Source organism: Diachasmimorpha longicaudata, chromosome 5, assembly GCF_034640455.1.
Source record: "Diachasmimorpha longicaudata isolate KC_UGA_2023 chromosome 5, iyDiaLong2, whole genome shotgun sequence".
Taxonomy (NCBI): domain Eukaryota; kingdom Metazoa; phylum Arthropoda; class Insecta; order Hymenoptera; family Braconidae; genus Diachasmimorpha; species Diachasmimorpha longicaudata.
In genome coordinates, this window is record NC_087229.1 from 3,012,868 (window position 1) to 3,037,469 (window position 24,602).

Here is a 24,602-nt window from a genome sequence, read left to right on the forward strand (position 1 = left end):
TAATGTTTTATCACTTATACTATTATCCTACTTATGAAAGGACATTTACTGAAACTGTAAATTTCCATCATACCGTGCAGAATAACGCTGAGGAGATCGAAACGCTGGAGAGAAAGGAGTTCTGTAGATTCCATCGACAGTCGGGCATGCAGAGCCCTTCGGTGGACTGTTCTGAACTTTAGATAATTACCGAGAGAGGGCTACACCTATCGAGAATGTCGCCAAAGTATTCCATCTGTAGATTATACGTTCCTGGACTGCAGATAATAGTTCCACCAATGGCCGCCTATTTGTTATGTCGTTTTCAATGTTATCGACCATGTTTCGATTATGGCGGCCACTTTCGAGTAATAGATTTGAGATGTCATGTTTTTTTTTACGTGAAATTACGGATAGTAGCAGCATAGTGTTATGCCCATCATTAAAATAATATCCAGGTATTCAAATCCAAATTTTCATGAATTGTAACTAGTTACTTGTCGCCCGTAATGTAAAGTGCAGGAAAAACTGAAAATTCATAGTTTCGTTACTTGTTTTTATTTACAATTTTGCCATTTGTCTGAGTCTTCTGCTCAATCCACCCTATTCTATATCATGAGACCCAAAATTTTGTCAAAACAAGAACATTCGTCCAATACACTGTACCCAACTTCATTCCTTTCATTCAAAATTCATTTCAAAATCTGAAATTTCATTTCTATTAATAAACCATGAATCGATAAATCACCAAAGTAAATTAACAGTTAAATTATCAAGTAATTTAAAGAATTTTCTTTGCAATGAAGATGGTCCAGGCAAACAAACGACCTCCTGCAATTTCCCCTACAAAACTAACAGATTTGAGAAAACCTTTTGGCTTCTGCTGTGACATTAACCGTCAGGATCTTGATACTCAGTACAATCTGAGAAATCCACCTTTTGAATCGACTTTCCCAGAGACTCCTCTTAACAGCAATTGTCCGGACATTAAAATCCGTATTCAGGACATTGCAAAACCACCCGCAAGGGGACCTAGGGGAGGAATTTTTCGAGATAATGTAGATGTGAAAAAAGCTGCAGTTTACGGACGATCAAAAAAAGGCCGTGGACCTCTCAAATGGTTTCTAGAAGAGGAAATTCAGGTGGCTCGGGATCTGCTGGCCAGGGAGAAGAGGATAAAAAGGACGGAAGAGATGCAGAAGAAAATTGTAATGAATAAAATGAAGGAGAAATCCAAGCAAAAGATATAAAATTCACATTAACTTGGTAAATATAGGTATTTGGAATGGAATAGGTCATCAAAGTTTTCATCATTAAGAAAAATGGACATCTCTCCAAATCATCCCTTAAAATTTCCCTTTGTCAAAGTCACACTAGGAAAATGATCCTACAATCTCACATTTTTTTATTACAAAAGTTATATTTGAGTTGTATACAAAGGTATCTCAGTAATGACGGTGTTCAAAGACCTTTCAAATTGAATCGAGAAAAATAAACCAACCAACATTTCATACATTTTTGACTAAGACAAGTTGCCTCATTAACTAGTATCTCAATAACATTTTTCAGAAAACTTTAATTAACTTTATGATCATATTAAACTTATTCCAAATATCACCGACATTTTTTGTTTACACTTAGTACGAAATAGGTCGGATATCTCTGTTTTTAGTTTTTTTAAAGCAAAAGTTCTAAAGTGAGACGAGAATTGAAGTCAGTACCATCGGAGAGAATAAAAAAAGAAAATATAATAGTAGTCACAATCGTGAACAATGTCATTCAAGTGTGAGCGGAATATTAAAATTTCAATGCTTACTGTACTAATCATGCACTTTTTTATCAATTTTTCAATACACCTGCTCGTGTTTAGTTTAACTTAATTTATTCTTCCGCATACTCTTACTTATACCTCTAATTCATCATTGTTTTAATCATTAATAAATACTATGAAATGCTCCAGGCACTTTCTATCATGTTCTCTCTCTCTCTTCTCGTAATCAAACCCCTAAAATTAACGAAAAATGGCTTTATTAAGGATTAAATCAAGTAAATTTGCAGAGAAATAATGAAAACGATGAATCAGAAACATGAAAATTGCCTTCCCGGAGATCTATTTGAAAAATTTCTCTGAAGTAAATTTAATGTCTTCTATTCACTTTTTTCACATTTCACCACAAATAAATAAAACAAAGTGAATAAAAATAAACAAAAAAAACGAGAGAAGCACCTCGAGCAACCGTGATCACCTATCCTATGACACTAACTCCATGGCTCACCTAATCACCAAAAGATGAAAAAAAAGAAAAAACGTCGTTTCGATGAAAAAATGTCAGTCTTTGATTTTAATCTTCAGGCCATTTTCAGCCGCCGTTCAATGATCAATTGATCGATGAAAGCCACATTTTTTTAGTCTTTGGTCGAATCCCTACGATAATAGTTGCTCATAAACTAGTGATCTATCACCCTATACTAATAAAACAGCAGTGATAAGCCCAAGAATGGGAAAAAAATCCGAGAAACAAAAATAATAAATGATAATGAATATTCACGAATTTAGTCTTTTCCTGACAAAACTATATCAGTAACTGAAGTGAGCTTCTATGTTGAAGTTAATCGATTCATACGATTAATTAGTTTCTTTCTCGATAGTGAGCACCGCATCATCATTTTCCCTTTTCACAACTTCAGAGACTGGTTTTTCGGAATGAGGGGTGTTGGGACTTTCTGGGGACTTTGGAATCTCTCCGCTATTTTGGAGTTTGTTCGTATCAGCACTCGCTTGACTTAAATCAACGCTGAGATTGTTTTTTGAGTCGATGGATGTTTCTGTGTTCTCGCTCAGGTTGAGTTGAGAGAGCTTGCAGATTGCGTCAGAGGTGGTTTGCTCGTCCACAAGGGTTGAATGACGATTCTCATTCTCTGGGTATATTTTATCGTGTTTTGTGGATTCTGCGGTGCTCAAATCCACTCCAGATATTTCGGTGATACTTTCTCCTCGATCCAGAATATCTGCAGACTCTGTTGCTGTAAGAACTGGAGACTCTGTCTGCTCGCTATCTCCAATCGTTTCTTCCTTTAGGGCTGGAATAACTTCCTCATCTCCAACGATATTTCTGCCCCCACCCATCGCCTCATCGTCCACACCATTGGGACCTTCAGCAGGCGGTTGAGAGTACAGCTCAATAATATCATCAGCCGTCAACTCTCTCGCGATAGAACAACCCTCCCTGGATCCTTCCAGAGCATCTGCTTCGTTACCCTCCATAACCACTTCCTCAGGCTTCTGAAGAGTGCCGTCAGGGGGTGACTCAATTTTAACAGAAACGTTTGTTGAAGATAGCTCAGAATGCGCAGTTCCTTCGATTCCAGCGATACTGCTGGAAAGATGTTCACTGATGCTCTCAGTTTGAATGATCATATCCCCCAACTTGTTGACAATCTCCTCTCGACTTTTCTCAACATTGATTTCATGCTGAACCTGGCAAGAGTTGGTTAAAGTCTCATCAGCAGTACTGTCTCTCATCATCTGAATCTTGCTAACTTCTTTTCGAAGCTCCTCATCAATTTCGGGAATTTGTTTCTTCTTGCAGAGGGGAGCCAAGAGTTCCACGACATCCTGACCATTCAAAGACAGTTTGATCAGGCTGGGATCATCCTCTGACAATTCCTCATACTCGAACATAGTCGCACCGTCTGCCACTAGTTCGATGAACTTCTCGCAAGCCTCTTGAGACCAGCACTCGAGTTCCTCAGGAAGTTTGAGGGAGGAGAACATGGAGAGATGGGGGATCCTGATGATATCTTCAGGTAGAGCTCGAAGTTCACTGGTAACAGCTGAATTTCCGTAGTCGATATAGAGCACCTCGGTTTCAGATTCTGAGTGACAGAGGATTTTGGCTCGGTACCACAGATTATCCTCAGGGAATCTGGCTGCACAGATGGTGCCTTCTGAAAGGTTGTTCAGGGGCAACAAACTGTGAGCATTCTCCAGGTGTTCAGCCATCAGGTCCAGGTCTGCCATTTTGTAATCTGCCTGCAGCCAGAACTCGTGGGGGGACACTACGTGACTTACCACGACATTTGGAGACGTTTCTTCCCCCAGAGGCGAAAGTCTTTCCTCAATAACTGCTACTGGTTTGTCACAGAGTTCTCCAAGCTGCTCCGAAATGTCGCTGTCGTCCAGAATGAGCTTCACCTTGGAAGTTTCTCCCTCTTCAATCACCTCGAGGATAAAAATCGTAGCTCCATCATCAGCCATCTTAGTAAATTCCTCGCAAGCCTTCTGAGACCAGTGTTCTACTCCCTCAGGAAGGGGAAGACAGCATTTTCTGGACAGGGGAGGAATTGCTGCAAGATCCTCAGGGATTTGTCTAATTTCCGTTGAAACTGCAGAGTTTCCATAATCTATATAAATCACATTGGTTCCAGTATCTCCATGAGAAATAATCCTAGCTCGGTACCAGTTCTGATCCTCAGGAAATTTGGCAACACACAGAGACCCCTCCTGCATCTCTTCAATCCTCCCAAACATGTCAGCCACGACGAATCTATCAGCAATGGTCTCCAAATCCGCTACAAATTTTTCCTCCTGTACCCAAAACTCACTCGGTGAATTTATGTGACTGACGAAAGCTGATCTGGGATCCAACTCTCTATGAACAATCTCATCGAAAATCTCCTCAACTCCATGAACTTTGATAGCCAATTTCTCCTCTACCAATTTATCGCCAATGTTCTCATCTCCAACAAACAACTCAAATCTTTTCGGATTTCCATCAGCAATTAGCACAGCGTCAATGAACTCCTTAGCTGTCGCCATAGTCCGGAACTTCTCGCAAGTCCCCTCGGACCAGTCCTCCTCGCCAGAAGGAATCAGATCCAATCTGCACTTGATTCCATACCTCTTAATTGACTTCATCGACTCTGGCAGTTGTTTTATCCCACTCTTAATATCGGTGATGCTATCTGTGTTTCCAAAGTCCACAAACCTGACAGTGACAAGATCCTCGTCAGCATCGATCACCTCAGCTCTGTACCAAAGGCCATCCGCTGAGTACGTAGCAGCGCAGAAGAGATTCTCCTCTGGGATTCCCTCGATCTGAGAGTAACTGAGGACCTCAGACTGAAGCTTCTCCTGGAGAGCGTCGATTGCTGATGCATCTCGAAGACGTTGGATGTAGAACTGGGCTGGATTATCTGCGTGCGTCACTGCTATTTTGTATTTTCCACCCACGATTAGGTCATCTGGCTCTGTAGGATCGATTTCTACTTTTTTGGGCTGTTCCTCTGGCTTCAGAAGGTTCAACGATCTCAGGGTCTCGCTTATTTTTGCACCTGGAGAGTCTTCCAGCTCAACGATCCATTTTGATCGGATATAGTACAGAGAAGCGGTAAACTCCTTGTCCAGGATAAGGGGTTTCAATGCCTCTGATTGCTCTGATTCGGTCCCTTTTAGAGTCACTGATAGGGACACCTCCAGAGACATCTGGGGTTTGATCAAGTGCTGGGGCTCGAGTACCTTCAGCAAGTGGCAAGGCACTTCCTCTGTGTTTCCATAATCCAGGTACTGGACCAGGGCTCCTGTCTCGGTGACTTCGAGGATCTTCGCTCGATACCAGTTCTCGTCCTCACTCTGGGCTGCGCAGAGTATCGAGGACGAGTTTGAGCGGTCCAGGGGACGCCCTGAATTCGAGTAGAAATTAAAGAGCTCGTCGAGAAGAGACTGCAAGTCTGGGATGCCTGATGCTTGTTGCAAGTAGAAACTCTTTGAGTGGTTTACGTGAGATATTATTACCCTGTTCACTGAGTGAATTATGGGCATTGGGAGGAGCGGACAGATAGCTTCCGGTGGGTCAGTCGGAGTGAGCTGGATCTTGTGACCGGTAGTGTCGAAGATTGATACGGCAAGCCTGGAGTGCGATAAAGTAGTTTTTAACGAAAGCGTTAAATTTAATGCGAGGAAATTGATGTCTTGTTGATTTATAAAGTAATGAAACCAGGAATCTATGCATCTTCTGTGAAAACGTTTCAAGTTGAAGGCATAGTTTGATGAATGAATGAATGAAGTGCAGAAAATAATGAGATACATTAGTTCAAGGTGCTCAGAATGGATTGAATGAATCGTAATGGTAATTTTATTGTGCCTATTTGCTTTATCAACTCACCTATTATTATCAACGTTCTCGACACGAATGATCACCTCCTTGTGCTCCACCATAGCCTTGAAATTTTGATCGACATTGGCATTGGATTTGGCGTTCTTGACGTAGCACTCAACCGCTTGATTCTGCATAAGTGCGAGTTGTGATGGCAACGCCAGCATCTACATAGAATAAAAGAAAATACCAGAAAATTAATGAGAGGCTAATGACAAGACCAATGATGCTCAGAATAATAATTAACAATTCTTTAAGGAATTGGAGGGAATTCTGGAATTTGTTATTTAATCCTGAAAACGTGAAGAAATGGTTAAGATTAATCTGACGTTAATTGAGTCGCATGTGTATGGCATTAATTGTATCAAATGGGCTCTAGTGATGAGGATAATGTTGTTTAGTCGTCCATGTCATCACAGTGATTGATAAAACTCACGCAGTCCATTGGTATCACTAGTTTGGCCCCAGTGTCAATGAGCCTGACGTCAAAGCCAGTTGATCGTGAGGTACTTATGACAACAGCACGCTGCCATCCACCCTTGGTCTCAACTAGACAACCTGAGCCAAGGAACACCTCACGCTTCGATAGTTTCGGCAACACCTAACATTGGCACACTACTTTTACTGATCGCTATATATATTTTCATTTTTTTTAACTAGTTAGTTATGAGCCAAAGTGAATGGTGATTATTGAATTCTGGGATTCTGCAGTTACTTTACATATTCTACAATTATTAATCAGGTGGACAAATGCTCAACCTATAAAAATCAGTACTGGAGACTATTTAGTTTCTTGGAAGTGATTTTTAAAAGTAGATGAAAGTTCTTTGTAGAATTCTCTGAATTCTCTGGATTTGCTTTCTCTTCACATGGGTTTTAGTATGCCAATGTAAGTTAATTAATAATTATTGACTGAGGTACTCAATGATCGCAGGCTCAAGCGAAATTCTGTGGTTAATCAATCGTAATCAGGAGATATGATTCGTTAATTTAATTATGAAACACAAAATCTTAACGCCACGAGAATTTCCTCCTCTCCATAACACAAAAATTGAACACACATGTTAAATACAATTCCATTTATCTCCAAATTCCAGGTATTAAACAACAGAATTAATTAGGAATAAAAACTGGCAATTTACCATACATCGTGCGAGTCAACTCGATTTCATCAGCCATTTCATCACAACACAAACAAATGTATTGGGAGCTTGTTAGAGTCAAGGATTCACAAGCAGTTGTTATTACATTATCAGTCAGCAGGTCTGGCTAATTATTCATACGCTGCAGCTAGCAATTATTTATGAACAAAACCGCAAATGAAGTAGTAAAGGCAAATTTAAATCGAACGTTCCGATTTCCTTAATTATCAAACAACTGATGTTATGAAATAATTAAAGAGAGATGTATCGAGTTAAATTATCCAAACATATACTTGTTGTCAATGCTGAATTACTGAAAATATTCGGAATATTAGTGGAATATTGCGACAATTATTCATTGCTAAGATAATTAACAACAATTTCACATTGTGAATTTGTTGCTTTTAAGGATATTTTGATTACACTTGACAGAAAATCAAGATTCTTTCAAATCTTCATGGTTTATAAGTAGATAACTAAAACTATTTCAATTTTCGAAAATGTTATGCACACAGAATTTTGAAAAGGTTCATTATTCTCCAATCGATGAAAGAAAATGACCAAAGAGCATCAATATTCCTAATAATTAATATCGTATTAATTATTTTCCCGACATTCTACCTTACAATACAACAAACATAAATCATGCCATTTAAGACTGGTAATTCTAAAGTTAATCAGTCAACACCTCTCTCAAAAAAAAATCTCCAACCCATTAATCCCAAATCCTTACCTCAGCACTCTTTCCAGCCATGAAATCAACAACTCCCTTCTCGCACTCTCCAGCTGAAGGCAGCAGAATATGGAAACGTTCAGGTCCCTCAACATTGGATACCTTTACCCTGATCGTCTGTCCCTCCAGCCTGCTGATATCGATCCTCACTGTCGGTTGTTCATGAGCACTAGCCGCCTTCTCAGCCTGTCCCACAGCTGCGCTATCCTTCGATTTCACCACTTCCGGTTCCTCCACGACAGTCGAAGAAACTGCAAAATCAGCTAGACCCTTCTCCACCATGATCCCAGCCAGATCCTTTTCCTCAAACATCAGGGATACTGTATACTTATTGTCTTTGATCTCGTGGATGCAGCACTCAAACTTCTCCACATTAAAGAGTTTGTCGATTTCATGAGAGTTTGACTTGGTCCAGTTATTCCCACTGACAGGAACCACATTCTTCAGAGTGCAGTTGAACGCTTGCTTGGGCATCTCCATAAATTGCTTCTCAACCCTGAATGTTTTCTTGGTCTCCACCATCGCGCAATTACCAAAGTCAATATACCTGATGATATTTCCCCTGAGCTTATTCAACTCGAGTATTTCAGCCCGATAGTACGCCCCATCATCGGCAAAAACAGCAATGACAGCAGTCCCCACTTCCAGTGGCTCCTCCACAGGTGTCCTTCCCGCGTAAACTCTTTGAATATCGTTCATCATCTGCTTGAACTCCTCTTCAGCTGCTAACGGCTGACAGTAAAAATTATGTGGATTCAGGCACCAGGTCACCATCACCTCGAGAGGCCCTCCAAGATCAACAGACGAATCCTTCCACTTCTGATTCATAGGAGCATAATCAGGTGCTGACGCCCTTGGTCTCCTGGATTGATTTGCCTTTCTGCTCTTGTTCCTCGATAACTCTTTAGCCTCCATCAAATCCGTACCATTGCTGTACCGCTCATTGATATACTCCTTCTGTGGGACCCCGTCAACAACTTCGCGAAGAAGAATTGTATAAATTTTGTTCTCGAGACCAACGAATTCAGCCTCCAGGGGTTTAAGCTCGAGAGCTGATGTGAATGCGTCGATTTCGATGGGATCCCAGATTTTTTCATTGGCTGCTAGGAGTTTAACTCGAACGGCCTGAGCTGGGAGCTTGCATACCTCCTCCTTGATCCCCTGGATCTTGTCGAAGGGGACAACTTCGCAATTTGCGTAATCTACAAAGCGAACTTTAGCCCCCGTGGGAGTCACTTCCTCGACAGTTGCTCTGTACCACTCAGAATCCTCTGAAAACTGAGCAACACAATCTGTTCCAGGCTTTATTGAAGTTTGAGACAAGACGTGTCCTTTCATTTTGTAACTATCAGAAATTTTCATCATTAACCCATCCAGTTCCTGGTAATCAGGGTGGAGGATGATCCAAAAATCCGCGGGGCTGACAATATGAACGAGTTCACAGTTCTTGATGGCTCCCAGAGTGACATTAGGAGGCGGAATCCTCAGTTGTTGGGTTTTCTGGGGCGCAGAGGGTGAGGAAAGAATGGAGGAAGTTGAAGGGAATTGATAAGATGCGGAAGAGGGTTTTCGAGAGTCTCTGAGCTCGTTTTGACGTCTGTTGTTGCCGCTTAGGTCTCTCGGTGATCTTCCTGCTGGATTCTTCGAATTACTCAATGGTCTTGGGGATTTGTAGCTGCTCTCACTCGATTCGGAGTCACGCGGAGATCGTTGAAAGTCGTTTCGCTGGGGCCTGTTGCCTCCACCTCGAGACGGACGTTCCCTGCGACTTCCTCCACCTCTTGAGGAGGTGTCGGAGTCCTTGTCATTCCAGACTTTCTCGTTCGAGGGATTTCGCTCTGAACGAGAGGAAGGTGTTATCGGGTTCGTTCGGTTGGACCTGTCTGATGTCCTCGGGGTTAGGTCGTGGGGAGAGCGTTCGATTCGAGCGTCGCTGCGATCTAGACGAGGGGAGTCCCTACTAGATCGCTCGTTTCGGTCGTTTCGCGAAGTAAATCGATCAGCCTGGGGGGCCACCACCCACTCCTGTGGTGCGGTTCGTTGTGCCTGAAGATCTTGATATTTTTGCTCATTCTCCTGGTCCTTCCAGACCTTGTGCAAGGGCTCAGGAGACTTCCAGCTGTTGATTTCATCACTATGGGGAATCAAATAAATCAATGGACTTGAAGAAAGCCAGGGGACTTATATGATTTTATTATTTACGAGTGATTTTGTAGTCACATGTGCAGCGAGGCAAGATGAACGTGAGATTTTTTATTACGGTAGGTTTATTATGGGGTTGATTAAGGCAAATTAAGAGTGATTAAGCTGCATACTGATGGTTTTGTTGTGATGGAAATCTACGCTGTTAGAATAATTCGAATGATTTTTTTTTCAATTTTCTAATCTTGTGTTTGGGACTCCATTTTGAGGTATGCCTCGACCAATGGACATAAGAAGGCTCATTACTCACTTCATAACGAAAATAATTAGATTGTTATATGACGAATGAAGATTATATACAGAAACTAATTTTCATCAATTATTCAATCGTTTCGGTTATGAATGATAGTATTTTACAGACAAGAATGTATGGTTTACGTATGAAGCTTGTAGCTTTGGAAACATTTGCAAAAAAATGAATTCATTCATTGTACGTGATCTCCTCCACCACTTTCCTAGGGAATTAATTCATTAACTTTCACAAATGCATACAGAAAGCATCGGCGACTTTGCAGTATATTTTGTCATTTATCACTTTACCGTGGGTGTCTAATGTTTTTGGATTTCGACTTATGTGGGTGGCTCTGGAGTTGCGTTTTTACGCTGGACCTGCATTATAATCATCCCTTTTACTTCGAAATTCAGTAATTCTCCAAATGTTTGTAATAAACTAAATGTTCGCATCCATTACGATGCGATAAATGATAATAAAGACAAATAGTCCAGATTATGAATAGAATATATATGCAGGACGTGGTGAATTAGTTTATTGTCGAATCTTGCAATAAATTTTTTTAATAATGATCGTTTAATTTTCGTAAAATCGATATAGTTGCTCGAAAGCAAATGTGAAAAATCCTCATCGCTAAAGAAATTCAATGCAATTCGAGCAACAAGTTCATAATTGTTTTCTCGAGTTTTCTGTTAGTAAATCTTTATTAAATTCTTAAAGTTCTTAAACTTGAAAATATCCATTGGCTTAATCTTCATATAAAACAATGCCTCAGACAAATCTCCAATTTCTCCAGACAATCTGTATCCCCTTTGAACTGTTTCACCATTTCTCAAGAACAAAAGATCTACACTAAAGTAATAAAATTCTCAAATAACTGAGTACATACCTGCGTCCACGTGCCGGGGGTCCTGTCTGCACGTTACTCCTTATCTGAGCTTCCATTACACTTCTCTGTACAAAGCCTTTCATCTGTTCACCCACATCCACATGTGGCTGCACACTCTTATCAAACATCTTGACGACAATTCCCTCAGCATGATGGTTCAACACAACCATCTCCAGAACCTTATCCATCACCATCTTCTCAAATAGATTATCAACTTCCTGGATGACTTCCTTCCCCTGGAAGTCATACAAGGAACACTTGATCCCAAGTGCTGGAATTCTCGTCAGCACTTCTCCTCCCACCGTTCTCAGTGCAGAAATCGGAATGGGCTCATTATTCCCATAATCAACGTAGTGAACAGTGACCTGATTGCCATCTGTTTTGATAACCTTTGCCCTGTACCACTGAGAATCGACACTGCAGTGTGCCAGGCACTTGTAGCCAGGTTTGATCGACGCAGGCTTAACAGGTGGTGCAGTCTTAATGCACTCCTCTAGAGTCTTCGTTAATCTCTCCAATGTATTCGTGTCGTCATCAAGCTGAACATAAAAATTGCTGCATCCCTGGACATAGCAGACATGGACAGCCTTCTTGATTCCTCTGCTCAAGGGTCTCCTCTCGGGCCAGTTCTCAGTGCACCCTGGGAATTTGGCAATCAGCATATCCAAGATGTTCCTGCCATTGTCCCACAGATGTCCATACTGCATCAGTGGTGAGTTCTCTGGAGGCACTACATCCAAGATCATTCTCTTACCCTGGACGAGCTCCTGAAAATATTTCTTCATCTCCTCACTAACGATCAGATATTGAACACTGCTCAAGGTGAACCTTATCGAGAATACGTAAGGATGAGCGAACTCCAGGGGTAGTTCGTAGATGTCAGAGTGTGAGAGAATCTCACTGGAGCCATAGTCTATATAGAAGACTTTTGCCTGAAGGGAGTCTGTTACTGATCGAACAACTGCTCTTCTGAGAGTTCCATCCTGGGAATAACGACCCAAACAAACTGAACCTGGAATTGGGGGCTCTGAGAGCAGTTTGAGAGAACATGAACTTATTTGTTTCATCAAGTCCGTCAGCTCCTCCAGATTCTCCTCAGGTTGCACTGCGAACTTCAAGGGCCCATCTTCCACGAAGGAGACGAGGACTGGGTATCTTCGGTACTTCAGAACTCGATTAACCATGGATTGGGCTGTTTTCGGAGCGGCTTTCTCAAGAGACAGAGGAGAGTTGGAGTTTGGCGCAGGTGTGAGAGGATATTGATGAGGTGGAACATAGAAAGGCTGTTGAGGTGCTTGCTGGCGCCAGTTTTCCTGAGGCTGACGAGGATAGCTTTGATAGCCCTGTAATTTAGGTTTCTGGTAGAAATTGTTGTTGCAGGGTTTCTGGGAGTGATTGTAGTTGAAGGTATCGAAGGCTGGCTGCTGGTGATGAGGAGTAAGATGGGATTGTGGGGGGTATTGCGGTTGGTTAGGACGAGTCTGTCGGTGCTGATGTGAGGGGACTGCTGGAGAGGATGGCGAGGCGCATATTAGATTAGTCAAATCGTCACTGGAAGCAGGCAATGCCATCCTATTATTGATCATGAGCTCTGAGTAATCCTGTCCATCGAAGAAGAGCTTCAGCATTCTCGTTTTGTTCTGCAGCACCGAGCACACCACTGCCATCATTTCATTGTACCTCAAGGTGTGTTTGATATTATGCACCGTGGCCGGATCCCATACATCCTTGAAAGGCAGTACCTCCGCCATGATAAAGTCCGTAGCAACTGGGGGCATAGTTTGCAGTTGAATGCCCTCCTGAGTGTCATTCAAGATCCTAATGTCACCATACGAAACCGTCTCCGTATTTCCATAATCCTGGAAATGGACGAGTACAGTTCCATTTCCACTGTTGGATCGCAGGATTCTCGCCCTGTAGAAGGCATCATCGTGATAAGCACAGCAAGTTGTGTGCAATGTCAGTTGGGCATCGCGCTGGATCGCCCCAAAACCCTTTTCAAAGCCTGGGCTCATCATTGCAATCAATGACTCGATTCTCACCGCTGCATCCTTATCGATTTGTCCCCATACCCGGAGGAGAGGACCCTGGCTGTCCACATGAGTCACATAAATCGTGAATTCCCTGCCCGGTGCAACGACTGTCATCTTGACACACCTTCGTTGACCGTTGGAATTTGTCTCACCAAGAGTTTAACCTTTCTTCAAGCGATATCGTTGTCCCACAACATTCAAATGTCTTCTAACCGCTTTTGTTTTCGACTTTTCGGTTCTGTCTTTTTTATCGGTGCAGGGGCAGCGGAAATTTAACAGTTTTAATGTTTTTATAAGGCTCGGACGAATTGGGACAGAATATGGTTGAGCCTGTACTGGCCGGAAGTGAAGAAAGTTTATTAGTTTTATATTTCGATTTACTTACACGACTTTTCGTCGCTATTGGAAGGTGTTGCTAAGATTGTGACAACTGTTTTCCTTACCTGAAGCTCGTCGAGTGTTTCTGGCTGCTCTCAAGGTGACGGAAGATTTGTTTTTCGGACACTTTTGTTGTGCCCTGTTGTCAGAGGCCTCTTTGACCGCCCATTGTTTCTTGAGAATCGAGATGCAAAATTAGGAATGTCAGTGGTATACTTTCATATCCGAAAATGACACTTTTTCTATTTTTATTGTGTGATATAGAGAGGTATTGTGAGGCCAGGGACAAGTTCGGGCAGCCGTCACGAGGAGGCGCCACCGCCGATTCTGGCGGCTGGCAACGACAATAAATTCGCATGTAGGTCATTTGTACGAAGTTTGAAGCCATAGGGACTGAACGTAAAATGTTTCGTTATTCCCTGTCATTTATTTTCCGATAAATAATTAAAAATCCACCATGAGTAGTGGCCTCCGTGTGCTACGAGCGGGGGGGCTCCGTTTGTACTTTCTCAACTGTAAAAATGATCAACTGTACAGAAAATTTTCAAACGGTGAGAGCACCACTGTGCAGGGATTCAACTGTCGGGACAAAAATGTGGCTGTACATGTGGACCCAGCGCCATATGTACAGCTTAGCTTTTTGTCTTGACAGTTGAATCCCTGCACAGTGGTGCTCTCACTGTTTGAAAATTCTCTGTACAGTTGATCATTTTTACAGTTGAGAAAGTACAAACGGAGCCCCCCCCAAAGTTTTCGCTTATCGGATTTGAAGTCGACTGAGGAAGTGATATTTTGCTATCTACTTTTTGTGAAGTGATATTTTGATTTAGTCATATATGGTTACTGTCTAACCATCGTTTCCGTATATTTTACCATCTACAGTAGGATGAGGGATGAGATTATTGCACCGAAAGGATAAATTACGCATTGAATTTCATTCCACTCCATACGTTTGGTATTGTCATCTCATTGGAACTAACCTCCAACGTTGGAATCCATGTTCAAACGTGGAGGGAGCAGCTAATATAAATATCAAGGAATATTGATAGTCCAGAAAGTAATATTTAAGATATAAATAAAATGATCAAAGCAATTTTGGTGTTCAACAACCATGGGAAACCTCGATTATCCAAGTTTTATCATTATTTTGTAAGTAAACATTTGTTTTATCTTCATCAGCTGGTTTACTGTACCGTTTGTTTACACCCTATCAACTTGAACTATGGTTGACATAACTACATGGATTCCAAAGCAGTTGAATGAATTTCCTTTTCTATGAGAAAGAGCTAACTTTTATCTAATTTCCACTGTAGCTAAGTCATTGTATTATTTTTATTGACCACTCACTACAACTCTACTCCTCTTGTACCGTACTGTCAGTAATTTCTCTTGATTTTTTCAGTAATCGACTGTCAAAGGTTGAATAATATTTCTTTTTCAGAATGAAGATATGCAGCAACAAATAATAAAAGAGACTTTTCAATTGGTTTCCAAGAGAGACGACAATGTCTGTAATTTTTTGGAAGGTGGAAGTCTGATTGGCGGTTCAGATTATAAACTCATCTACAGGCATTACGCAACTCTTTACTTTGTCTTTTGCGTTGATTCATCAGAATCAGAACTGGGAATATTAGATTTAATTCAAGTGTTCGTAGAAACTCTTGATAAATGTTTTGAGAATGTTTGTGAATTGGATTTGATTTTTCACGTTGACAAAGTTCACTACATACTCAATGAGCTGGTGATGGGCGGGATGGTGCTGGAAACCAACATGACTGAGATTTTGACGAGGATTGAGGACCAGAATAGATTAGAGAAACAAGAGGTGAGCTCATCAATTTCATCGATCTTTTTTTCTCTCTTAAATGCAATGAAAGGTTCATTCCTACTGATTCTTATGATTCTTGGTAATTTCTATCGAGAGAAACTGAATTGTACATTTATGCGATTGTAGCACTGATTGCTCATTTAGAAAATTCAATTACACTCCTTTCGTAGCATTTACTTAACACAATTTATCCACAAAACTCGATCTGGCTCACGAGTTTATCACCAATAAACTAAATTTTTTTTTCAATGATTATTAGGTGATCTACAATTTTTAACTAGTAAAATATAATGAATTTTTAGGGGATTTACAAGTTAGGACGAACTTATTTGCCTCGAACAATCGTATTTCTGGACTTCCCACCCTAATTAACAATAGGCGGCAGTGAAAGTTTTTTTGATTTGAACCATCGCATGCGGGATAGCACTTTCCATGATTTCTGGAAATCTCTCGTCCCTGACATTTAAATTTTCGTTCGAAATTATTTACATATGTCTCTACTCAATTTTGAATTGACAATTCGGAATCTCAGTAATCCAGAACACACTGTGCCTTCTTAAAAACTGTATATTGAACACAAATAAACAATTTCTTAATTTTCATATGCGAATCAAATTCTTCCCTTAGCATATTAAGTTTTTTAATTCAATTTCTGTGTGTCAAGGCGGGAATTACAGCAGCACCAGCACGAGCAGTGTCAGCTGTAAAGAATATGAACATTCCACAGCAGATTAAGGATATGAAGCTCCCGGATTTACCGCAGGCAATAAAAGATTTGAAATTCTGACCAGCCGTTACATCTGTCTCACCTAGTTGACTAAATTCATCAACAATTTCAAATACTATTTATGATCCGTCGTTGTGTCGACAATTGTACACACGAATCGATGGAAATGAAAATTTGCCAATTCTGTCAACTCTGGATGAACAAGTAATGAATAAATCATTACAATTCCAAAAGTGAAGGAATCCTTCAATGAAAATGTAAAAAAAGTGATATTGAGCATGAGAAACAATTTCTCTCAAATGATTCCACAAGAGAACAACAATGTTAATGCAATGAAGAGGTTTGACAGTCTCAATTAAAATCGACTCCTATCATTGCCGAATGTCCAGTATTTAAAAGAATAGGAGTCATCGAATATCTAAATTGAGTAAATGATACAATTGCTCAAGTATTCGAAAATTTCAGAAAACTATTAAATTGATTATCATTAAATTTTTTCTCTCTCAAAGTAAAAGGGGATAATACCTGAAAGGTCTTTCTCGTGATACGCTACGTCATTGTCAAATATTCTCCCGTCAAAACGGGAAAAGAAGTGCTATAGATTTTTCTATATAAAAATATCTTCGATTGTTGATTAGAATGTGTTTACCTTCATTCGATATCCTCATGCATATATTATGATAGATATATTTCTATCAGTAATCACCGTATGTGGAGCAGTGAATTCCGGAAATACTGTTATATTTCAATTATATTATATACAATAAAAATATTATAATCAATGATAATGGCTCATTGTCTCCCATTGTTCATTTCATTCTTGAGTGATGTCCAGATGTATCCAGATCCATTTTCTGTCAGTAGGGGAGGATAGGGAGTATTTTTCAGCTTGTAGTAATCTGATGGTGCGTGCATTACGAATTCCATACACTCTAGTTTACGTGGGAGATCTTCTTCTGGTCCTATTATGTAGGTTTCCGGGTTGAAGCCTTCTTCAGGTGGTGGACTTAACACAAACAATGAAGATAATTGCAGTTAGAGGAAAAAATTGTATGTGGTCTATTAATTGGAACTGCAGATTGAGTGAATTATCTCTTTGGAATCAATTTATGCTGAGTAGCTGGGGAATGTAAGTTTAGGTCGTAATACATGAAAAATACAAGTCATTCCCTCTCAATTGGCCCTGTCTGGAAAAAAAATTGATTCCCGAAATTCCAGGAAGAATTTACTGGCAGAGGAGAATGAATCTTACACAAAAGAAACGGACTTTGGCGTCCGTCAAATTGAAACATATTCAGCTAAATCCAGTCCTAAAGTTTTCTAATTTTATCTATTAGTCCTGAAGAGGAATTTGAGGAACCGATCAAATACCTCGCTGTTGTAGGCAGCAGCCAGGTGATAGCAGCACTCTTCTCGCAGTACTGATCAGTTAATAATCCCCTAATTTGGGCGTAGTAGATACCTCCGTCCATATCCTCCATGGAGACAATATCTCCGACTTGAAAATATGAACCTTTGTAGAAGAGGAAATTACTTGTCACGGGAGTGGCAACTGCTGAAGGGGCTTTGACCGGCTGAGAGAACGATAAAATTCTCAAGTTAGAAGGACTTAAATATAACATGTAAAAAAAATAATAATCATGAATGTGCATGGAAAGTGTGACGAGTTTTACCTGCTTCTTAAAAATATTACGTCGGCCTTTTCCTTTCAGTAACGCTTTGCTAGAAGCATTAATTTTGGGTTTACAGTATCGAGTGATCCTCGTACTCTTCCTCGCAGGCTTTGATCCATTCTTGTCATCCTCACAAGTCTTCTCCAAGTTACTAGTACTTCTTTCGTCCTCAATACATTCATTACACAAACTACCGAGTTCGGTTGAGTGCCAGAGAATTGTCTCTCGCCCTCCACATTTTATACACTCCGGTTTCACACCTAAAGGCATGTCAAGTTAACCGTTGACCAATATTCATGCGTCTGTTTAACCTTCAGAATATGCTTCTGAGCTTGGCATAAAATTTTTCCTATAATTCGAAGCTATTGTACTGGAACTTTTCACACTCCGCACTAAATAGTTCGTCCTCCTCGTGTGAGTTTTACGTGTTTTGTTGGAAGTAAATTTCAATTATTGGATTTTGTCAGTGGTGATTGAATATCCTGTGAGATGATCACGGAGGGAATAAAGCCAACAGGCACGAGATTCCTCAAGACATTATTTTGTGCTTGATAATTTTGTTTTTTATTTTTTGGCCACTGACATAGGTTATACACTGGAAATGTCGACATTGCTGAGTACTGGCTGGCCGAACTTGTAAACAGAAAACGAAAAACGAGTCAGAGAGTAGATTTGGGGGTCGTATCTCTCTCACACAAACACACAATGACAATAATTTAGCGCATGCGTAGCACGCCAAACGCCAAACGATTTGGGACAGGGGTAGACGGTCCCAAACAAAGAGGATAGATTAGTCTATCCTCTTTGGTCCCAAATGCTATTTTTGTCTATTTAGTATGCAGATAGCCGACAAACCATTGTTTTTCGCAAAATCAACTGAGTCCATCGTTTGTATTAGGTGTGTACCCGTTTTTACTGTATTTACAATGTTTTGTTAAAGTGTCATTCATTTTTAAATAAATAATATAAGTAGCGACCTCTGTGCACCATAGGCGAGAGCCTCAATGCCTACCGGGTATCTGTAGTAATTATTAGTAAATAGTCATGTGAGGAATTATTTGCACTTCAACTGTGTAAAAGTCTGATTATTATGTAAATCAAACGCTGGCAAGTATTTATCTTCATGAACACATTTTTCATGTCCAGATAAGAAGAAGCAGTTGTACAGTCTACAGTATTTTTCAATTACAGTTAAAAAATCTAATAGAATGATTCAACTCCGTCAATTATTACCTATTTTCATGGCTGTTTTATTGATTTTGCTGGTCTCTTCGCAAGTTGGTAAGTGCATAAAAATAATAAAATGAAAAAAGCATAATGTAACATTCTGTTAATTACGTCGTTATTGTAATGCAATTAGCGCCTTAATATATAAATGCCTAGTTATTAAGATAACTTTATTAGTATCCTTTCTGTAGAAAACTTAGAAATTGACAAGAAAAAAAACAGAGAATGTAATATATTTCAGAAATTCATAAACAAATAGACCATCATTTTAATATACCCCTTGTTGCAAATTGATTAGCAACACAGTTTCGAATGAATAAAGTTCTACTAACGGAATTTTGTTTCCATTGGTATTGGCCAATAAAGTTTTGCTATTTCTACACGTTAATTATGAGAACATAAGAAAAACTTGACAGACCACCTGGGGACAAATTTATGAATAAACATTTTAAAAAAGAGACGTCCACGTATAGATATCTTCGTACAGACGTGGCTATGGATAAATATGTAGACAGATATGTCTCTCGATGTTTTACAAAATAGATATCGAGCCCTTATAGATCTCAGTAAATAATTTTTATCCGAAATTCTGTGGAAATTTTCAGATATCCCCAAGAATTTGAGGGGGAATCCTGAGAAATTTCAGATTATGTACAGTGACTTTTGTCTGTACTTGTAGTACAATTTCTACAGACAGTGCCTGACCATGTACCTGGGTTTTGAGCAAATATTAGCATTTCGTTGATAACGTAAAAATTACGAACGCCGTTGGTGGCAACATAAGTGCCACACAGTAGTCATCAATCACCGTAATGATGAATTTTGATAATCTAGAAAAAACCTGAATAAATAAAAACTGCCCTCAATCTTTATTTGAAGAAGTTACTTCCAGTTATATATTGAAGCTGAAATCTGTCATAATTTTTCGATAATTGATCGCATCGTATTCAATTCATTTTTGGCATAAACATGCTTAATATAATTGTTTCGACGAATAATCCAAATGAACCATTTTATTTAGGTACTGCTTCGAGATTGGCGCGTAGTTGCCAACGGATTTGCGAGGATGGAAGTCGACCAGGTCCAGGATGCTCATGCAGCGAGGATGAATAACAATATTATCTCTGCTGAAAAACAAATCAACATATTCTGGTGCCAATATTCAAACGGAAATATCGAGGACGAGAGGGATATTATGTACAATACCATCATAAGCTCTAGCTATGAATGATATACACATTTGTATAGATAAAGCAATTTGACACAACCTGTATGACGTATCAATGTTTTGATCCCAGTGACCCACCTGCTGACTAGAACCATCCACAACGTAAAAAATAACTGGAGATGAATATTGAATTGGTGATCGGTACGACGATTTAAAAAAATATTTTTTCGTGTTGTTTCTCAGGAATTCTAGTTTGAAAATTTCTATGACATTCTTCTAGACCTCTAGAGGAGGAAGGGTACCAATTTTTTAGCTACACACGTAGCTAAATTTTCTACAAAATTTTTTGAAAATTCTCGCCAATGTCATGCTTCCAGAGCGAAAGTAAAAATAAAAAGGCAAAAGTCCTTAACAGTCGTATCTTCAATACTGTTGTTATTGGATGATTTTTTAAATATATTTTTTTTAGAAATCTACAGAAATGTCTCGAATTATCCGGATAAAGTCACAAAGAAAAGTTTCAAAAATTACTTATGAATCCGCCTTAACAGCGTAACATGCGCGCGCAGCTTTTAACATCGTCCGCCGAATCACTGAAAGTTTTGTGAAGTCACAAGTCGTCTCGACGTTTCTCCGAGTCTTCTCAGGACCAACTGGGAACGTATGTTTCATTATATCGACGTGTCTCACCACTTGCTAGTGATTAATTTACTCTAGAAATAAATAATCATGGACGATGACTGGGGTAAGTGACAAAACGTTCAGTAAATCGTTCGAGTCAAATATTCGGTGGCCGAGGAATTCATTTTTTAGACTAGCAATGCTGATTTCCATGCTTGTGTTATACAGATGTTGATAATATTGAAGCAAAACTTGAACTTGCTCTGAGGTCAAACAAATGGGAAGGCGAGGACGAGGAGGAAGAAGTTAAGGTAATAATTCTTCCGTACATTCCATCAGTGAATTTTTAGAGGTTTCACGGACTGGCGGAGGGGTAGATAACCACTGACATGGCTGAAAGTTAACCTTGCTGGAGCATGTGCTCCCCACGCGATTTTTTAGGGAACGTTAAAATAAAAAGTCTAGAAATTATGAACAATTGGATGAATCAGCCACAATCAGACAAGAACCTTGAGTTTGGGTTCCGTCAAGTGACATTAGTCATTGATTTAATTGAAGCATTTTATCTTATGTTTTGAGGCAGAATACCAATGGCTGTTAAAACACTTTATTTCTAGCCACAAAAAATCAACTGTCAGATTCAAAGTATATCTGCTCAGCCATTTGTGTGCTCTGCTTCATTTCACATTATGCAAATACCTGGGGAGGAATTTGAAATAGATGCAAACCTCCCAAGATATTTTTTAGAATATGATAGTTCTTTTACGGAACGAACTTTCTTACTTTTTCATAAATGTTATTGTTTGTAAGATACTAGCTTTTCCCTTGGAGACTTAGATTTGTTATCCTTCAGTATACTAGTCAATAAATATATTTGACAAGTTAGAATTCTAAGAGAAATAATAGTTCTACCATTATAGAATTTTTAGTTCATGTTGATCATTGTTTAATGCTACTCGTCGCAATTCAGAAACCATTGAATGGATTATGAGATGGAACTGTAAATTGTCTCTTAATTAAATATTTCCAAATTCCCATGTAAGGCATCGATCTCCTTAAAGAAATTATTGTCTTACGCAATAATGCGGAAATTAGATATTAAAATTAATGATTAGTTATGTGATTAAAAATTTAAGAGGGATATTAATGGATTGACGGCTTTAAAATTGAACCGTAATTGTAATAAATGATTATTTCTGCTTGAGATTTTTCTCTGCAAGACCTAATATTCTTTGAACTTTTTCTTTAAAAGGTCGTGTCGAGTATGTTTTTTTAGTAATTTGGAATCCAAACACATCTATTTTTCTTCCTCTTCAAGGAATTCCTAATCTTCGAATATAATCGTTCTGCATTAATTTGATACCAATAGGACTCGTGGGAAGATGTTGAAGAAGAAGAGAAGAAAGATGTGGAGAAGCCAGCAGAGGCTCCAAAGGCTAAAGCAAAGCCTAAGAAAAAAGTTGCCGAGAAAATTGAAGAGCGAGAGGTAAAAAGTCACTCTATTATTTTGTGAAACTGAAAAAAGGAAGAAAGTCGAGACGTTAATTATTTCAGAGGAAAGATCGTGAAGAGGCTGACAGAAAGGCAAGAGAAAAGGAAGAAGCAATGACACCAGAAGAAAGGAGAGCAGAACAGCTGAGGAGACAAAAAATGGCTGAGGAGGCTGATCTTCGTCTTGCAATGGAAACATTCGGTTTGTCGAATCTAGTAGACTTTAGTCCCCGTAAACCCCCCAAAACCAGTAAAAAATAACCCCACTCTAATTGCTTATTAATATCGAGAGGCAAAAATCGTCAGAAGCATTAAAAAAAATATTTTAACAATTACCAGTGAGTGGAACAAAATCTCGAGAGTATGAGACAAATTCTTAACCGCGGTGAATAATCGAGTGAAAAACTATTTATAAATCTCTAACAAAATCAAAAAATTATTTGTGTTTACGTAAATTGAGAGATGTTCAGTAATCCATGAGGCAAATGAGGCAGGAATGGCCTTTAAAAATTTTAATTCATCCTCAGAGGTATTAAATGTGTGCAAAATTAGTCCGTAAACGAAAAAAAAAAACACGCGATCTACGTCATTTCAACGAGGCAATGCAGTATTATTAAAATTGAGGGGCGACTGTAATCGTCGAAATAAGATTTGCCAATCGTGAAATTTAATTAAACCATAAAAACCCATGTGGAGATTGTCAGGAACTGTACCGAGATAGATGTGACAACCTAAACAAATCAATTGTCAATTTTATTACTTTTAAACAGAGAAACACTAACGAAAGAGAGGAACGATAAAGATAAAACATTAATGTTATTGTACCATAATAAAAATACTGTTTCATGCAAAATTATTTTATTGTGTACGAATCAGTTTTTATTCCTCATTGTCATTAGTAATTCTTTTATCAATCTATCCCAGTACTGTTCCTAGATGAATCGAAGCTGGAAGTTGTTAAGAGTTTTTTAGAAAAAAAAAATTAGAATTCATGTAAATCGACGAATACGTTTTTTCGAAGGCGTGACAGCACTTGACGCAATGATGCCGGATACTAAGGAGGAGTTTGATCAGTTTGGGGAACAACTTATTGCGAAAATCAACCAATTCAACAAGCACACGGAGTTTCCGGCGTTCGCTGAAGAGTTAATAAATCGTATAGCAGTGAATCGTAAGTTCAATAAAAATTTCATAGATTTTTGGCAGACGCTTTTCAATACAAGAAGTTGAGCATAGCGTTGCGTTCGAAATTAACAGAAACATCAATTCTTATGGACCCTTTCATAATATCTATATCTTTTTTCATGATCCAGTGTCTTCGATCTCTTTGAAAAAGATAAAAATAACAATGGACAATTTAGCAATTGAAAAATCAAAGATCGAGAAAGGCGATAAGGGAAAGAAAAACAAGGGTAAAGGAAAGGCGAAATTGAAAATTGAAGGTGAAAATACTCATCTCAGTGAATACGGATATGACACTTACGACAACGAGTACGATGACTTCATGTAGCGGCCGTCCATAGGAAATCATCTCACCCTACCATCTAGTCGGCTCTACACACTTACGCAATGACATGAAAATTGAATGAATTTTCCATACAATAAAGTTACGGGGATTTTAGTCTGATCGCAGAGAAACCAAGACAGTGCATTGAATCCAATAAATGCATATTTTCAGATTCATCAGTTATAAGGTTGTCAAAATGCTGAATGAATTCAAAAGAAATGATTAAAAAATCAAAGACTCTGCTGTTGGTGTTATTCAATATTGAAGATTTATTAAAAAACTAAAACAGTGATTATCTATGTGTGTATTGACGACGATTTTATGATCACAACAAATACTGATTTCCCCGGGTTTACGGTGCAGGACGATTCAGAGATAGTTCAATTAAGGTGACTGTGCTGATGTTTTATCGATGATGTTCACTGGATTACGGGGACCCGCAATACAGCTTGTGTTGATACACTAGTTCAAAGAAACGAATGATTGAACAAAATAACAGATGCAAATAATCCGTTGACATTTGGTTTTGAATTGCGCATATTTCTAAATAAAGGTTGATCACAAACTTTAATAAATGTCTATTTAATCCCCTAATTTCCCTTCTAATTGTTTCACGT

General features: G+C 39.1%; 5 protein-coding genes across 10 annotated transcripts; 3 read left to right on the plus strand and 2 right to left on the minus strand.

The window, feature by feature from the left end:
- The first annotated feature begins 312 nt into the window (after positions 1-312).
- LOC135162996 (uncharacterized) lies at positions 313-2,194 on the plus strand. 2 transcript variants are annotated; one of them, XM_064122053.1, is made up of 2 exons: positions 313-437; positions 786-2,194. In XM_064122053.1, exon 2 carries the CDS (start codon positions 786-788, stop codon positions 1,227-1,229), a length of 444 nt encoding a protein of 147 aa, XP_063978123.1. In that variant the 5' UTR covers positions 313-437; the 3' UTR covers positions 1,230-2,194. The 2 variants fall into 2 exon arrangements, with proteins under 2 accessions (XP_063978123.1, XP_063978122.1); XM_064122052.1 differs by lacking the exon at positions 313-437 and having other exon boundaries at positions 640-2,194.
- On the minus strand, positions 2,194-13,999 carry LOC135162995 (maternal protein tudor-like). Of its 4 annotated transcripts, none has more exons than XM_064122048.1 (7): positions 13,809-13,999; positions 11,333-13,695; positions 10,752-10,820; positions 8,010-10,143; positions 6,571-6,735; positions 6,144-6,301; positions 2,194-5,888 (listed from the first exon to the last, which is right to left on the minus strand). In XM_064122048.1, the coding sequence occupies exons 2-7, from the start codon at positions 13,477-13,479 to the stop codon at positions 2,606-2,608; spliced, it is 7,956 nt and encodes a 2,651-aa protein (XP_063978118.1). In that variant the 5' UTR covers positions 13,480-13,695; positions 13,809-13,999; the 3' UTR covers positions 2,194-2,605. The 4 variants fall into 4 exon arrangements, with proteins under 4 accessions (XP_063978118.1, XP_063978119.1, XP_063978120.1 ...); XM_064122049.1 differs by having other exon boundaries at positions 11,333-13,700; XM_064122050.1 differs by lacking the exon at positions 10,752-10,820.
- Positions 14,000-14,475: 476 nt separating this feature from the next.
- On the plus strand, positions 14,476-17,304 carry LOC135162854 (AP-3 complex subunit sigma-2). Of its 2 annotated transcripts, none has more exons than XM_064121768.1 (3): positions 14,476-14,892; positions 15,185-15,568; positions 15,874-16,173. In XM_064121768.1, the coding sequence occupies exons 1-3, from the start codon at positions 14,824-14,826 to the stop codon at positions 15,937-15,939; spliced, it is 519 nt and encodes a 172-aa protein (XP_063977838.1). In that variant the 5' UTR covers positions 14,476-14,823; the 3' UTR covers positions 15,940-16,173. The 2 variants fall into 2 exon arrangements, with proteins under 2 accessions (XP_063977838.1, XP_063977837.1); XM_064121767.1 differs by lacking the exon at positions 15,874-16,173 and adding an exon at positions 16,236-17,304 and having other exon boundaries at positions 14,478-14,892.
- On the minus strand, positions 17,023-18,813 carry LOC135162853 (GATA zinc finger domain-containing protein 1). The gene is made up of 3 exons (XM_064121765.1): positions 17,972-18,813; positions 17,670-17,872; positions 17,023-17,304 (listed from the first exon to the last, which is right to left on the minus strand). The coding sequence occupies exons 1-3, from the start codon at positions 18,239-18,241 to the stop codon at positions 17,091-17,093; spliced, it is 687 nt and encodes a 228-aa protein (XP_063977835.1). The 5' UTR covers positions 18,242-18,813; the 3' UTR covers positions 17,023-17,090.
- A 2,068-nt stretch (positions 18,814-20,881) lies between these two features.
- LOC135162852 (eukaryotic translation initiation factor 3 subunit J) lies at positions 20,882-24,560 on the plus strand. The gene is made up of 6 exons (XM_064121764.1): positions 20,882-21,111; positions 21,216-21,298; positions 22,357-22,473; positions 22,542-22,680; positions 23,500-23,649; positions 23,792-24,560. The coding sequence occupies exons 1-6, from the start codon at positions 21,096-21,098 to the stop codon at positions 23,986-23,988; spliced, it is 702 nt and encodes a 233-aa protein (XP_063977834.1). The 5' UTR covers positions 20,882-21,095; the 3' UTR covers positions 23,989-24,560.
- The last annotated feature ends 42 nt before the right edge of the window (positions 24,561-24,602 follow it).